General features: G+C 45.0%; 1 protein-coding gene across 1 annotated transcript in view; it reads left to right on the top strand.

Moving 5' to 3' along the window:
• LOC102950278 (NADH-quinone oxidoreductase subunit I-like) overlaps positions 1-17,294 on the top strand; it is a 38,269-nt gene extending 20,975 nt beyond the window's left edge. Inside the window, 3 exon segments of the mRNA XM_015537587.2 lie at positions 16,647-16,835; positions 16,837-17,002; positions 17,005-17,294. Of these exon segments, the coding sequence (XP_015393073.1) occupies positions 16,647-16,835; positions 16,837-17,002; positions 17,005-17,033 (384 nt within the window). The 3' untranslated portion in view covers positions 17,034-17,294.
• Positions 17,295-17,577: the final 283 nt, after the last annotated feature.

Genomic DNA, 17,577 nt, shown 5'->3' with positions numbered 1-17,577 from the left:
AGCCTGGGTAGAAGGAGAAATGGTACTGTGGCTAAGCTAAATAAAGATACCAGAAGAAAAACCTGGTGTGGGACAAAACATTATTAATCTGCTTTTAGCTATGCTGAGTTTGAGATACCATTAGAAACTTCCAGTGAAAATGTCCATCAGGCAGTGAGAAACAGTTTGTCTGCTGAAGGGAGGAGATGGAGGTAGAAAGAAAATCTGAGGCATTGCGGGCAACTTGTAAAGCAGTAGACAGGCAAGGGAGGGCAGTGGAAGGAAACCAGCCGGGTTTTCGGTTTCTTTTCTCTCAACTCAACGGTATAGATGCCTTTTGAGCTTTGTCAGCCACTACCACCCCCAAACCATCTACCCCAATTCAGGAATGAAATGCAGAAATGTAGGACAAAATTTTACACGTGGACACACGGAATAATTCTCTGCCCTTCTGTTGTTGGGTAGAGTTGAGGTGGCTTCAGTAGAAGTGTGAGAATTCTAAGTAAAATGATAAGGGGCAACCCACTTTCTCTACCTTGCCCTCCACCAAGATAAGCCAAGGGCATCCGTCTTTAGACCTCAAGTCCTGGTCACCGTCCCCAGGAGCCACCATGCACGCTGCCCAGCACAGGCATTGAGGGGCTAACACAGGTCAGGGAGGACATGTGCCCTGTTTGGGGGTGGGGGAAAGGTGAGGCTCAAAGCTTGTAGGCGATGCATAGCACCCCTGAGATTTTTTCTGAAAATATTCTAAATGATAGAGAGCGCGGCGGAAGGGCAAGATTCCACTGTTGGATTCCCCAGCAGGTTCCACAAATGAATGACAGAGTGTCAGTGGGCGTGAAAGTGAAATAAGCACGGAAGGAGTTTGTGCAGTCTCCTTCGGTCAGGGACCAGGGCTATCGCCTCGTCACTCTTTCACTGATAGACATGTTCTCATCTCCATCCACCCTCTCCCTCACCACTTGCCTCAGGATGTCACATGTTTCCGTTGTGAGCACACAGGGGTCACGGTAGGACAACTCTCCCACCATGAACTTGAAATGACAGGAAATCAGATTACTGAATAAGACCAAAACTTGAAAGTCAATGCTGATGAATCAGGGAAGAAATACGGGAGGGAGACCGCCCGAAAGAACAAATGTGTTCCTGGAACAGCAAGACTTGACTGGATTCTGACTGATAAGATATCTGAAGAAAAAAGGCATCCGTGAGAAGGAGAACCCTGCTCAGCTATGAACAAGGCAATTGCACTTGGTAAATTTTCCTGAGTACCGACTATGAGCCAGCAGTGAGCTCACATTCTATTGGAGGAGACAGAAAATAAACAAATGCACCTATAACCAAATGTCAGGTAGTGATTTGTGTGTCCCAGGTGGAGGATCTGCAGAGCAAATGACAGTGGCTGGTGCTTAGTGGCCACAGCAAGATGTGCCCATTCGAGTTTTGTGGCAGATTTCGGAGGCACACTCGGACCTACAGCCCCAAACCTGGGTCTCCAGCACTTCCTGGTGATATTTTGACCTACTAATAGCCCTTCTGTTGATTTCCTTCTGTGTGAATTTCATGAAGACACACACAGAGAAAGGAATACATATCAAGAGTACGAGGCTCGATAAATTTTCCAAACTGAGCATACCTGTCTAACCAGCACCCTGAACCCCTCTCATGCTCCCTTTCAGCTCTTTGTCCACCACAGGTCAACTACATACTGATGCTAACACCATAGATTTGTTTAGCCTGTTTCTGAACTTAATATAAATGGAAATACATACTGTCTGGCTTCTTTCACTCAATATTATGTCTATGTAATACATTCATATTGTTGTACGTATCAGTAGTTGGTTCTTTTTTTTCTTCATGGTAAATTTCATTGTTTGAGTATATTATGATACATTTATCCGTTCCATTTAAATGGACAGGTCATTTCCATTATTCTTTTTTTGTAAGTTTATTTATTTATTTTTAGAGAGAGAGCACAGGGAAAGGACAGAGAGAGAGGGAGAGAGAGAATCCCAAGCAGGCTCTGCACTGTCAGCTTGGAGCTCGACGTAGGGCTTGAACTCACAGATGAAATCACGACCTGAGCCGAAATCAAGAGTTGGATGCTCAACCAACTGAGCCACCCAGGTGCCCCCTATTCTCCTGATAAATTCTTTTTCTGTTTAAAGCTGTTAGAGCTAGTTTCTAATGTTTGCAGCTATGAATCCTGACTGACACATTTTTGTCTTAATTGTAGATTGCTATTGAGTGGGAAAGTGACTGAAGATTTTCTGTAGAATTTCTGTAGAAATTCTTTCTTTTTAACAATGCTATGAAGACATGGACTTCTTCTTCCTCAGCTATTTGGCAAGGAACACAGCCCACTCTGTCTCAACAGTGAGGTCAAGGGATCAACAGTAACATTCTTCATAGTTAAAACTGAGTTCCTGGCTTAAATACAGTAATTTCTGGAATAGTAGCTATAACTTGGGGTCTCTTTGGTTGCCACACAAATTGGTTAGAAGGCTGTCTTTGCAGGGGCCATTGAAATGGCCACTTCTGGGTATGTGCCTCGGCAGTTATAGTGGTTTCCATCTTGATTGTGCAATAGGAGAGGTTTTGAGATTGTGGTTTTGGTTTTCTTCACATCCCCCCTGGCCCCAGCAGCTGCTCTTGGGAACTCTGAAGAGCATTATTAATAGGGTAACACAATCCAGTGAAGAAGAAAACGACAGACTCAATGAAAGGACAGTCATTACCAGTTATTCATCCATCAGTGGGATCTTCTCATTTTCCACGCACACAAGAATGTCCCTTAATGTGGGAGTCCACCCTGTCTGAGCAGGGCTGTAGGAGAAAAGAATAGCCCACTCTGCCTTTTCCTCATTTTCCTCTCTGGCCAGGCCATATCAATTGTGGAGGCCATCATTCACGGCCTGATTTTCGAGCAATGAGTTGGGCCAGCCAGTAATTGTTCCCTTTGGTTATTCAACCCAGACGCTTGTAATCACCATGGCAAGTACTCACTGAGCACTTACTGTCTGTACCGGGTACTGTGCGAGGGACTCCATGTGCATACCTTCTTCATTAAAGGCCAACTTCTCTATCTGTGCTCTGGATACCATCCTTTCATCCTTCCCGAGGCCTCTCCTCCTGCAGTGAACACGAACCTCTCTCTTCTGTATGTAAGCAGTCACTCCCTCTCCCCTGGATCATTTCCACGAGCAGCCATTTCTCCCTCCGGGCACACTTCCATTCCTTAGCTCTTTCACAACACAACTTCCTGAAAGAATTATCTATGGTCATAGCCTCTCTTCCTCATCTCCCAGTTTCAGCTCAGCCAACTCCAGCAGACTTTCCTCCTCTCCCTGCCACTGAATCTGCTGACTTCAAGGTCATGAATGACCTCCTTTGGCCATCCAAAGGACATCATCACCTCCGTCTTCATCTTACTAACTTCTCAGTAGCGCTTGATCACTTGACCACTCCCTCCTTAAAATCTTCTCTCCCAGTTTCCACGATGCCATTTCTCTTTTCCTCCTTCCTAACCTGCTGCACCACCTCTGACTTTTTGCTGATTTCCCTTTCTCTGTCTAATCACTATGTGTTGGAATGACAAAAGACTTGGTCTGGATCTTCTTATCCTGTCCATCTATATACCCTTTTCCTAAGCGAGCTAATTCTATCTCATGGGGATTTTTTTTGGTTGTTTTAAGTTTATTTACTTATTTTGAGAGAGGGAGAGAGGCAGAGAAAGAGGAAGAGAAAGAGAACCCCAAGCAGGCTCTGCACTGTCAGCTCAGAGATGGACATGGGGCTCAATCTCACAAACCATGAGATCATGAGCTGAGCCGAAATCAAGAGTCGGATGCTTAACCTACCTAGCCACCCAGGCACCTCTGATCTCATGTTTTTAAATACCGTCTACATACTGATGATATTCAAATTTAAAATATCCCATCTTGATACCAATGACCCTTCCCCCGAGCTCAAGCCCCTACATCCTACTGTCTGCTCTGGATCCCCAATGTCTAAGAAGCATTTCAAACCTGGTGTAGACAAACAAAGCTCTTGGTTTCCCCATCCCCAGCTTTGCCTCCCGCTCTCAATAAACAGCAGGAATACGCACCCTCTTGTTTAAGGCAAACATTTAAAAATTATCTTTAAGTTATCTGTCCCTCATTTTCCCAAGTGAATCACCAGCAAGTTCTGTTGGCAACAGCTTCATATCAACAGTTAATTATAAGTCTTGTATTGCTTTTCGTTTGACCAATTAAAAGAAAGTTGGGAAGATGGAGGGAAACACCCAGGTTTTCTCATATTCTTCATAATCACCATTTTAATAGCTGTGTGATGTCTCACTGAATGGACGCATCCTGATTTCCTTCACAGGCCTCTGATGTCACATCTTCACTTCTTCTCATATTTGACTTTCGTGAACAATTGTGCAGCAAATACCTGCATGCACATACAGGTGTTGTGTTTTTGTTTTTAAAATAGAGAAGCTGATATTTTAGTTCAATATAAGATCACTGAGTGGTTGCCTTAGCAGAGAAGGAACTAATATCTAAACCCTGTTCCTCACAATTCAAAATTAGAGAAACCAAGAGTGGAGGAACCGGTGTGACCTCCCAAGGTCCTGTGGCCAAGAAAGGCAAGGAGACCACTGAGGCACAGGCCGTGGGGAAAGGGAGGCTCAGGCTAGTGGTCCAGCTGTAACATGATGGATGCTTGCGTTCCTCATGTAGCTGAGACTGAAGCACCTCTGGGCCCAGCCACCCTGTTCTGGAAAGATGCTGTCATTCTGGGAAGGATGAATGAACAATGACAACACAAGCATTTGAGCTGGAACCTTGGGCGCCAAAATGTTGAGACTATTAAAAAGCTCAGCGTTGGGGTGTGGGATTACATTTCAAAGACAGCTCCTGTGGCAAGTGCTGAGGCTAACAGGGACCTCAGTCTGACCTTGGACGTGGATGCCCTGGACCACTTTCAATAGGAGAGCAGGTGGTAATGACAGAAGCCAGAGTAACTGAAGCTGGAGGCTCTGCTGTGGTCTCGTCCGTTTCTCTTCTTTTCTGACCCTCTTTGGATTGACAAAAGTGCCTAGTATTCCTGACCAATAAAGCAGACTGTAGGAAGCCTCAAAAAGTCAACATTCGACTTCCTGCTAATAGAGCATTGGAAGTTTAAGCCCCTAACTATAAAATGGATATTTGCACCTTCACACTGTGGCTCAGGCTTGCATGTTACATGCAGGATTCTTTTCTGAGGCTATATTCCCGGAAAAAGGATTACTGATTCAAAGGACACGAACATTTTTATGACTCTTGGCCAAAAGTACAATTTTTTTCAAAGGGATGCACTAACATCCACTTTCTATTTCTCCACACCCTCTCCAGAGATGAATAATTAAATGGATTTTTTCTTGTGGTCAAAACCAAGAATTCTTTTTTTTTTTTTTTTTTTTTGCGAGGGTGGGGAGAAGAGGGGGGAGAGGGGCAGAGGGAGAGGGAGAGAGAGAATCCCAAGCAGGTTCCATGCCCAGTGCAGAGCCTGACACAGGGCTTCATCTCACAACCGTGAGCTCATGACCAGAGCTGAAATCAAGAGTCAGAGGCTCAACTGACTGAGCCACCCAGGTGCCCCAAACCAAGAATTCTTGAGAGGAGCGATCAGTGTGAGAAGCAATGGCCCACAGAGGAGTAAGTGCCCTTGTGAAACATACTCATTGCTACTGGTTCTGAAACGTACGTTCCCAGGCTGCTTCCCACATGCCTCATCCACTCTCTCGGGGCTTCCCTTCTGCGACAGCTGGGTCGGGTTCTCATGCCCTCACCCTCCCTTCTCATGCTCGTTAAAGCCAGCACAGGGGCAGCTATGACATCAGTCCCTTACCTATTCATGTGGCTCTAAATCAAAGTATCGCCTCTCTTTTTTTTTTTTAATTTTTTTTTAATGTTTATCTTTATTTTTGAGACAGAGAGAGACAGAGCATGAGCAGGGGAGGGGCAGAGAGAGAGGGTGACACAGAATCAGAAGCAGGCTCCAGGCTCTGAGCTGTCAGCACAGAGCCCGACGCGGGGCTCGAACTCATCAACTGCGAGATCATGACCCGAGCCGAAGTCGGACGCTCAGCCGACTGAGCCACCCAGGCGCCCCAAAGTATCGCCTCTCTTAAGCACATGTGTGTCTCTTAAAGACTGAGGAATGAAAAGCTCTCTGTTAAAGGAACTTTGAGCTTAGATGTCCCAGACTGAGAGTTCATCAAAAGCTGGACCTTTGACTCGAAGGGCAAAGGACCTCATCAGGCTGTGATTTGAGAAGCACCAAGAGGCCAGAGCTTCAAAGTTGAGACCAGGAAGATGAAGTTGGATTAGGAGGCTCTAGGCGCACCAGAGGAATGAGGTGGTGGGAACCAAACCTGAGATGAGGAACTAATAGTGGAAGCCCCGAAGGCTGAAAACATGCTCCACGGATGTCAGCATTTCGCCCAAAGCCGCTCCAAGGTGAGCATAGCTCACTTGAAATAAAAACCTGAAAGTTGTTTTTCACGCCAACAAATAAAGAGCAATTTAATAAATACTTGTCAATTATTTTTTTATAAAACGCACGTAAAGCATGAATGGTTTTAATCTTTTATAGTCATGACAATAAAAGCTTTTAGTCCTGTTCACGGTTCTATCGTTGCATAAGCCTGGGCAAGCCTTGCAATCCTGCTGGCCTTGACTTTTATTTATGAGCTATAGACAATTACACCCTGCCTAATGGCTTGGGGGGCAGGTGAGGATGAGGAGGGCAAATTGAGTGTTTAAGCTGAAAGTCAGATGTGTTCTTTAGTGGTTGATGCCAAGCATTACCTATGATCAAGGTCTAATCTTGAGGAGTTCAAGATTAAATAACAGGTAGACGTGAATGCCTTGAGCTCGTTGTCTCGTGTCACGGATGTGTAGTTAACAGCCTACAGCCCAGGTTTGTAAGATACTAATGGGAATATAACACAAACCCCACAGAGAGTAAAGGACAGAGGAAACTTAAAAATAAGAGGCAGGAAATCAATGATATTTAATTTGGACATGTGCCCCCCAATGCATCTGGAGAAAAATCAACAGAACATAGATATCAATGGAAAACCTAGAGAGATGAGCCATAATTACTCTAAAAAGATACGCAGACAGGAAATTGGATAGGAAGTTAGAATGTTGTTTTAGGCTGCACAGATGGCCTTTTGTGCCTGCAAAGGGAAATTTGTTTATCTCTGAATGATAAAATGGAATTGTCTATAAAATCAGGCTAAAATTTGCCATAAGCCATTTCTCAACTGCAGGGGTTTCTGTATTCTGTAGGTCAGTCCACGATCCTTGCAGAGACATGGGTGCAGGAAGGGGGTCAGGTTTACGGTCAGACACCTTCGTGGGATCTTTGCCTTTTGTAGCTGTGTGTGTTCTAACTTAGCAAACCAATGGGTTTCATTCAAGAAAACGGAGAGAAAAAAATCTCCCGTTCACGGTTGTTGGAAGGACTACAGATAAAACAGATGAAGTTCCTGGCACATGCAAAATAACAAATAAATGTCAGTGAACGGCAGCACCGTGAGGAGAAATGAAAGTGGACTCCTGAGTTTTCAAACTCCACCCATCACAGTGTCTCTCTCTGCCCTACATGGTCCCACAGTCCTGATCCCTGCACCCGTGCTCCTCACCCGCAGCCAGGAGAAGCTCTAGAACTGTTCAATAGGAGGGGCTGGGAGATGATGGAGACTGGGCCAGCCGCCCGGGAGAATGAGTTGGAACTGAGCTTACGTGGGGGACGTGCTTGCTAGCTGCCCCACTCACCAGCTGCCACCAGCAGCTCCCAATCCGCCTACAGGGTTTCTTAAATGGACTTGACAGGATCAAAATCTAGGCTATTTTCCCCTTTAAACTATCCATTTTTCCAGTGGCAAAGTACAGCACTTTCTTAGTGTCTTCCTTCTACAAATCATGATGGGATACATTTTCAACACAGGCTTTGCCAATTGTTTTTCAAATGTTGTTGCACATAATAATTTTAACCACATGCTTTCTCAACGGCTTTATATACTTGTTCATATGATAGTTTTGGCCACATGCTCTGCCGCATGCTGACTGCTAGTGGTTTGAAGAAAAGCTGTTAGAGATGCGGGCCCTTGTACCCCCACCGAGCCACCTGTTGGCATCACCACTATGGTGGCGGTGGCAGTAGTTCCTAGGAGGTAGTCCCTCCTCTGGTGAAAGTAGTTCCTAGGAAAGCAGGAATCCTTTCGGGCAATACCCTTGACTCTGATACCAAGCTTAACAAGGGGATGTGCTGCATTCTCAAAACAGAAATAACAGCTGTGTCCATCAGAACCCTCAGAGACCCTGAGATGTGGGGGAGGGGAGCAAGGGTGAGGTAGAGGGAGGCTGGTGGGAAGGTCTTACCTCCCTGACTTTCCCTATCCTCAAGCTCTTTATGCTGAAAACTGCTGATGCCAGACAGACTCTGGATTTGGGTTGGATGTTGATGTGCTGTGCACGAGTCAGGATCTCTAGTCCTCACCCCAAAATGACACCATGTCGAATGGCACTTTGCCCTCTGCCCTCTTAACTTCATTGGTTTCATATAAATGCAGCGTAGCCTCTGGGTCAGAGGACTTTTCAGAAAGGGATGACCAAAAATAAATAAAGCCTCTGTGTGCACAGAGGAAAGGAATGGGTCAGAGCGGTAGGCCAAATATTGAACTATGAGAAAAAGCAATTGGAGAAGTAAGAAAAAAATGGAACTCAGAAGTTGTAAGTTATGACTGACTTCTCAAAAGCTGGCAGAACACTTGAAGCCAGAGTAGAGAATGTAAAGAAATTCATAAATGGTCTCTATTTTAGCTAAAGTGAGGAAAAAGCATGAACTTCAAGTGAAAATAATGTTCAGAGATGAACACAGGGCGCATTAAAGATGTGGAGGAAATTAGGAGCAGAGAGATACACGCAAAGAGAGACTAGACAGTATTTTAAGCAGTGGGACTCAAATAAAAGTCCACACACACACAGATAAAACCAAAATATTTAGTGATTTCCTTTTCCTGTGGTCAGCTTTAGAATCTACCCCAAGGCCATTTGCTTTTGTGGTTATTCAGATTTTGTTTCTCTTCTTTCCACCTCCTACTGTCTAGTCCCTAATCCCCAGAGTTTGGGTAGAAGAAGGGAGAGGAAGTGAAATTCAAATCTGTGTTTGGCCTCTGTTCTTGGCCTTTTGGCTGAGAGATGTGAGGGGGAAAGAGGTGTCTGTGGCCAGAGTGTGGTTCCTAGACTGTGTGGGTGCTGTTTGTTTATTTTTGTGTTTAGCTGCTCTACTCATATTGCCCCAGTTTACCACATCAAGAACTGTTTGGGCAGGAAAGAGAAAGACTCAACAAACATTTGTTGAATGGCATGAGTCTGCTTTGCTCCCTCTTCTTTAACCTTCCTCAGCAGAGTTTATCAAGTTCCTAGTGCAGAACACGTGCTAAAGTCTGATTCAGTCTGTTGTCCATGATGCGCTAATCGCCAGTGGGACACAAAGTGGTCTAAAGTGTGCACCAGCGAAAGATTTTATGTCAGCAACAAGGTAAATAAGAGAAAGTCTAAGCTACTCAGGAGCATAAGCCGTTTTCAAATATTTCCATATGTAGTTGCTTGCCAGTGAGAAACATGCTAAATACCAATAGCATTTCTCAATTCATTAAAGCAAACCAGCGGGGCCTCACCCTGGGAGTGCTGAGGACCCTTTCTTAGCCACTAGTTCATGTACATTACATATACATGTTAGTTATAACCATGCCATGCATCCTTTCCATAGTTCTCAATATTTCAGATCATTCGCTAACCTGGTCTGCCCTTCAGTCATTCCAAGCAAGGTTTTATCGTTACCTACAAAACTATGCAACAAGGCAGGGAGCAGTGTGTTCCTCTAATACTGACTGTTTCTTTCTCCTTGTTTAATCTGGAAAGGACCTTCCCCACCCCACTTCCCCAAAATCAAAATTCTGTCCTGCGAGATGACTTAGGGCTGGATGAAAGATAAAAAGGCAAGGGTCTCTGAGGTCAGTGAGGATTGCAAATTGATTTAGAAGAGGAGAAGAGATCCAAGAAGTTGGAAAGCCCGGCTCAATGTGGGAAGCCTCTTCTCTTAGAACATGGGTTCCAATTCTCTTCCAGTTCCATACCAAGCTGGGTATAACCAGCAGGAAATTTAAAGTCCCTTTCAGGCTGTAGCCCATGACCTGGGGAGAAGCTCTACTCACCAGCATGCATCTGGAAAGGCACCATTTTGCCACATTGGGCTCCCAAAGAGCCCTGCACCTTGGGTGTTTTGAGAGAACCCCAGGTTACATAGGAGAGATACACTTCTCACCTCCACCATTGATGGTAAGCATTTCTTCAGAGTCATCAAAAGAAGACAGGCTTTTTTTTTTTCCTTTGAAAACTTGACAGGCAGCAAAGAGAAAAAGAAAGACATATACGATATTCCAGGAATCCCACATTTTTAGAGCCTTTTCATCTGTGAATCTACTTTCCACTGAGCTCATGTCTACCTTCTGATGGGCTGACCACTCTACCCCAAATTCAAGTCAGTAACTTGTTCAACTCTGACCAAGAGACATTTTTAAGAAAAGTCCCATAAAAGCATAAAATTTTACATATGGCAAAGGCAGTCAATATCTACATAAAACTGATAAACATGCATGATTCCAAGGGAGAAATTTTCCTCTCTGTATTATCTACGATTAAACTTAATATGGTTTATATATCTTTGGTCAATGAATCATCTCCTCTGATTTTCATCCATCCTCTTCACCATTCTTGGGAGTATGGGTCATACAGTCTCACCATCAGTAAGTCAGGGATGCAGGTTAGGGCAGCTTTAAAAAATCAAATTCAGTTATTGGAGCACAAATACGTGACTATATGATGACCTTCTGATGGAGGTGGTCATTAGGTCCTGGGCTAAGAAATCCTCAGAGAGAAGAATAAGGGAGCACCAGGTAGGTGCTGGTGTCCCTATATGACTTGACAAAGCAGTGAAGAGTAGATGTGACTTTTATCCATTCATCCCCCATTCTCCCTCCTCAAGCCATTCTTGTCTTCTTCATATATTCTCACCTGGTTCTTCCTGACCCTGAGTCCTAAAAGAAGCCTAATTTCACTTCTAGATCTCCCTCCATGAAAGTAAAGAATCGATACAAACTGGATCTACTTCTCCTTTTAGAAGTTAGAGGGACTTCTAGCTGAAATCCACATTGGCCAGATGAGATGGTCTTCACGAATGTTGATTCTTACTTTGAGCACAGAATCAGCACAGAATGGGCCACTGGATATGTAAAAACACCCCCAAGTCACCCAGTGAAATGGACAATACTTAGAGCCATGGATACACTGTCTACATACCTCCTTCAAGTGAATCTTTATTCATTTGTTTAGTCGACAGCAGGAAGCCAACTGCTTCACTTCGGCCCAGAGTGGGGAATGCTAAGACACTGAACAAACTGCATGCAGTTTTCCAAGCTTCAGTAAATTCGAATTAAAACACTGACTGAAAAAGCCCCCAGTACTTTTACATGTTGAGCTGTTGTTGAAACCCTTTTTTCACATGTGATGAGCTCAGATGCAGAATGTTTTGACTCAAATTGCATAAAGGCTTGGCAAAGGCTTGTGGGGAGGAGCACCCTGTCACAGAAAGCAAGAGAAAAACAAGGCTGGGGCTCGGCACATTCTCTCAGAGCACACAGGCCACCGTGGGCCAGGGTTTCTGTTATTAAAAAAGCAAATAGAGACTTCTCTCAACACAGCACTAATTCCCAGGTTACAATAAGTCAACAGACACTTTTGTCATGGCTTCCTGTTACAGAGTGTCCCAACAAAGTACATCCTTGATGGATTGACATCTGTTCTAAAAGGCAGAACAATTAGACATTAGCCAATATCTGTTTCAGTTATGTTAAAGTCACAAATGTTTAAAACGGCCATCATTTCAGAGTTGACCGCATGCAAGATACATATTGCTTTAATAAGTTTATTTAACATCTGGAAGGGATACACATTTTGCTGGGACACACTGTTCTGAGGAGTTTATAAAGGATGCGGTGCTCACAGAGCCCAGGGTTGTTAGCTCTGACTCTGCTAGCACTGGTACTCCCCAGCATAGATGCCTACAGTGTGGATCTAGCTGCAGACTTAGGCTCAGATTTCAGTGTTTCCTGAAAAAAGTCCCTGGGAAGGACTATGAACACAGCTCATGATAAAGTTTTTGCCCTCAAAAAGACCGTCATTCTATTCCTGTGCTTCAGTTGAAACTGTAGGAGATCCAGGTTAAAGAGCTAGATGGCTGCAATGAATGGACCACACAGAATGCCATGCTGAGCTATGTACACTTTGTTTTTCCATTAATGGGAAATCCAGTAAAGTTTTAAAAGTTTCTTTGGGTACACGAGTCCAGCAAGAGAGAGGAAGACGAATTCAAGGGAGTAGACAATGTAGGGAGATGTAGGGAGCAATTCAAGGCCTCGAAGTGAATAATGCTGGGAAGAACAGGAAGGAAGGGAAGAAAATAAGAGACACTTCAAAAGAAGAAGTGATAGGGGCACCCGGGTGGCTCAGTCAGTTAAGCATCCTACTTCGGTTCAGGTCATGATCTCACAGTTCATGAGTTCAAGCCCAGTATCGGGCTCTGTGCAGATAGCTCAGAGCCTGGAGCCTGCTTCTGATTCTGTGTATCTCTCTCTCTGCCCCTCCCCTGCTCATGCTCTGTCTCTTTCTCACTCAAATATAAACATTAAAAAAATTTTTTTAAATAAAAAAGAATTGATAGACCCTGATACTGAGCAGAATTCCAAGCAAGAATCTTGAAATTCACCCTAACTGGATCTGCTTGGTCACATGCCCACCCAGAACCAATCACAATGACCGTGGAGTCAAATATGCTGATCGGGGTCACATGCTCCACCCCCCGAATCAGGTTCTGTAGAGACAAATGGATCCCCAAACTGAAACGAGGGCTAATGGGCAAAAACTAAATAGAAGCTGCAGGATTAACCCAAATATCTATTATATATTGTTTGGCTGAATCCTTTTCTCTTTGTTTCTATTTATGACTTTTCTGTTAGATACGATTAAGTGGTTTGCCCAAAAGTTTCAAAAATGTATTATACAGAAATCAGAACCGCTGTACTCACCACAGTGTTGAGAAAAGAGAGCAAGTGTTTAACAAAAACTTTTGAAAGGGTAAGAAGAGTGACTGGAGTGAATAGATTCAAATTCTGGACAAATGCAACCCAGTCTTTGCCCCTGAAACATATTTTAGGAGCATCCTCTAAAGCCAGGTGAATTCTGAGGCTGTCATGTTCTGCATACTTTCTCCCCTGATTCAGTTGTGGGCTGGGCTGGTGGTTGATGGCTCTACAGTATGAGGCTACTTGTCACTCTGGAATCAGTGATGAGGGGTGTGACAAGGTTTGGTGTATCTTTGAAAATTATTTAAAAATGACTCCCGGTTTTGATTTTTCTCCCTACACTATTGCATAAGAAAGTCTTTAGCAACCAGTGGTACGTGCTTCTGAGAAGCATTGACCACAAGTGTCTCAGATTCAAAACACATATTACTTTGTGGAAAGAAAGGCACCACCCAACACACAGACCCATCCTAATTTTGAATGGACTTAATTTCTGGATTCTAGACACTGCCTCACAATGCTATTAAAAACAATAAAAGAGTCTCATTAAAACTCCGGAGGCTGAGCCCACGAACAGTGACTAACGGAGTTCCTAAGAGAAAGGTATATGGACAGCATTTCTAAATTTTGAGCTGGCTGGCTGGCTGAGGCAGATGATCTCACAGAAGGAATGGTTTTCAAAATATCTGACGCTGACCAATCAGGGCAGACAGCCAACCAACCTCAATGGTCACTGATCTTACATGCTACCTTTCCTCACCCATGGACTAGGCAGACCTAAGAGGGAAACAAACACAAGGCTGTGTTAGAGCAAGAGAAGGCTGCTCTAAATGGGGGAATGGGAAGCCAGCCCATCCCTCCTAATTCAAACCGTTCCAAGGAGAAGACACTGATGAAAAGAAGGAGGGAAAGAAGTTGAAGCAGACATAAGAGGTGGCAGAGATGAACAATGATGAAGCAGAAGCGGGGAAACAGAGGGAGAAGAAATGAACAGAGGAGAGCAGGAAAGGACACGGACATAGAGGAGCAGACTGGGAACAAGGAAGAACAGTGAAGAAGTCCAAGGAAAGGGGAGGCTGAAAATTCAGCCAAGTAGAGGAGGAAAAAGAATGATGATGAAAGGTAAAGCAGAAAAAGAGAGGAGCTAAATCGTGATGAAAAATGGTAATGTTTCCGAGTGATCATTGGTCGCTCATACCATATAATGCAGGGGTCAGCAAACTTTTTCTATAAAGGGGTAGACAATGAATAGTTAAGCTTTGTGGATGGTACAGTCTTTGTTCAACTCACAACTCCAGTAGCTGGAAAGCAGTCCCAGACAATAAGTAAGCAAATGGGAGTGGCTGTGTTCCAGTGAAACCACAGAAACAGGCATTGGGCTGGATTTGGCCTGTGGATCATAGTTTGCTGACTCCCACGGACGAGGGTGGTTCTGAAATTTCTGGTACCTCCACAGTGCCCAGCATGACACAGGCACAGAAAACTAGAAAATATTAGAACCGCCTGGAACAGCCATTTTACAGCACCCCCCCCCCAAAAAAATGGTCAAAATAGCAGCCATTTTCAATGGCTTTTTATTAACTTTTAACCTACATAATGACAGTTTCCTGTGATTCAACCTCTCTGCTGCTTGATTGGTCATTTGCTCCCTGGCCCGTATGATACCCCCATGGTCTCTCTCTCCCAAATAGATCCCATGACAATGTACACGGAAGAGAAGCACTAGGTGGCTGATTAGAGCCATAATCAGTGCTGGCTGTTAAGCTTTCAGATTGGCAGAGTTCTCCATCCCCTATAGGTCATGGCTCCACAGAGTTTCAGTCTGGGTCCCAGTACTGCTTCAGACACCAGAACCAAAAAACAAAACAAAACAAAAACGCTTTTTGTCTCTTTAATTTATACCCTCCCCTATTTCCTCCCGTTTGGCTCCTAGAATGCCTCCAACTTAACTGCAGATCTAGGTTCATCTCCAATCGCCATTAATTTCCCTAAGGGGCCTATGGTACTTGGGAACAGCTACCTAAGGAGGTAACAAGGTGTAGCCAAGGGGGTTCCCCTGGGTGTTGGAGCATGCTTAGCTCTCAAGCTCAGTATCAGAGAGGTAGGGGCTTACTCTGGCCTCAGGCTCAGACTTCTGACAATGACCTCACATTCTCTTGTTTTGTGATTGGGAAGAGCACCTTGCAGCCCCTGACATGGACAATTCTTGCTTGGCCAAGGGTTTCTGTTTGGGGAAGCCAGAGCCACTACTCTATGGCCTCTGAGGCACCATGCAGGTCATGTGAGGTTGATTCTGTGGCTGGTTTTCTTTTGTTTATTTTCATTTGGTACCTAGCACGCTGGCCATCCTTCCAAGTTTGTCTTGGCTCCTGACCTCAATCATTCTTCAGCCACCAGTGGTCCTTCTCCCATCATTTCCCAGGGTAGCACAAGCCACCTTGTGAATTACCAGAGTAAAGAAATGGCCCAAGGGACATTGTCTTGAAGCCACACGATTGCCTGTAAGTAAAACTTGGTGATTCCAAACATTCAGAAAAGGAAAAGGCAGCACAGGTCTAGCTTGACCACCCGATCTGCATTCCAAGGAGAACGAACACTCAGCTCTTGCAGGAAGGAAATCCTAACGTGTTACTCTCCTAGTCAATAAAGTGCAGAAACCCTTCTGTAGGCATTTTGCCTCTGCAGGAAAAAGTCCAGCTTGTATTTAGGAATGAATGAGTGTGCATGGGTGTGTTTGCATGAGCATATTTGCTTAAAAACATTTTCTAGTAACTGCTGACAACAGCAACCCTAAGCCACCAGACACGCGGTTCTCCCCATCTTGAAATGGCCTGTTTGCTCCCCAGAGAGGCAGCTGTGATGCTCCAAAGAATCATCCATGGCCTCCCCCGTCTCTGAAATCTACATGCCCTGACCCTTACTCCCCGGCCTCATCTGTCTTCCCAGCCTCTCTGCTCCTGTCACGCAAAGTTACTCAATACCCAGTAGGAACTAACCAGAGCCAAGGCACCATGTTCCCACAGCTCCCATCTTGCCATTCACTTTGTGTGGCTCAGTTCCTCTGCACTGTCACCACAGGGCACAGAAGGGGAGAGAGCTCCACATTTCCATCCCCAGCTTTGGGAACCAGATCATTCCTCCTCCTTTGTCCCGCACCAGTCACTACTGCCTCTGGTTGAACCCCTTCCCCACACCCTGCTATCTGCAGCCCAGCATGTGCTATTTTTTGTAACCAAATCTCATGGCAGGCTGCAGGCAATCCGGTCATATCATCAATAGAGCTTCATCTTTTTCAGTCTACTTAGAGCTCAGGTTTAAATCTACCTAACTAGCTCTTTTATCTGCATTATCTTCCATACTCTTTTTTTTTTCTCTTTGAGGTCTTAGTTGATCCCGTTTGAAATGGTGGAAGAAAGAAGCTTTGTTGAAGATAGTTTGATTTACTACATCTTTCTCATCTCTGTTTCTTCCTTTGTAAAAGGACTACTTCCTTTGTAAAAGTAACTACCCACTTGAGAAGGGCCCGCTGAGCCCATGCATCTGCAGGGAGCGTATACTGTGCCACTATCCATCCAGACCGGAGCGCAGCATCACCTGCAAGCTTTGCGAGGCTGTCTGCCCCGCCCAGGTCATCACCAGAGAGGTCCAGCCTCGGACCACCCGCTATGATAATCCACCCGGCCAAGTGCATCTACTGCGGCTTCTGCCAGGAGGCCTGCCCTGCGGACACCATCGTCAAGAGCCCCAACTTCGAGTTCTCTGTGGAGACGCACAAGGAGCTGCTGTTCAACAAGAAGATGCTCAACAACAGGGACAGGTGGGAGGCTGTGATCATGGCCACATCCAGGCCAACTACCTCTACCGCTGACGCCGCGCACCCAGCCGGCCTGCCCACAGCATGAGCTGCCCAATGAAAGAGCTCTGCCTTCTCCCCCTACCACCACCCCTACCCCCCGCCAGAAAAAGCATTGCCTCCTTTAGCAGTTGTTTGTTTCCATTGGTGGGGCCATCTTGAGATTTTTTTCCCTTAAGAAGTGAAAGATTACCTCCCCCTCTCAAGAATACTAGATAATTCATCAATGTGAAACACGTTCCGGAGCCACCTCTCTTGTACTCACTAAACCCTCCTTCCCACCTGATTAATAAATATGACTGCAGATGCCACTGGGTTCCTTCTGTTCTTGGAACAGATCCTACTTTTCCAGGGACAGGGTGGCTGACTCACAGCCCCCTGTGCTGCTTCTCTCCTGCTTGTGATAAAACAAACACAAATCAATAATTGTTTTAATGTTTATTTATTTTTGAGACAGAGAGAGAGAGAGAGAGAGAGAGAGAGAGAGAGAGAGAGAGAACAAGCAGGGGAGAGGCAGAGAGAGAGGGAGACAGAATCAAAGCAGGCTCCAGGCTCTCCG

The sequence above is a fragment of the Panthera tigris genome, chromosome A3 (assembly GCF_018350195.1).
Source record: "Panthera tigris isolate Pti1 chromosome A3, P.tigris_Pti1_mat1.1, whole genome shotgun sequence".
NCBI lineage: Eukaryota > Metazoa > Chordata > Mammalia > Carnivora > Felidae > Panthera > Panthera tigris.
The sequence above is the reverse complement of the archived record's forward strand: the minus strand, read 5'-3'. Positions and strand labels throughout refer to the sequence as shown.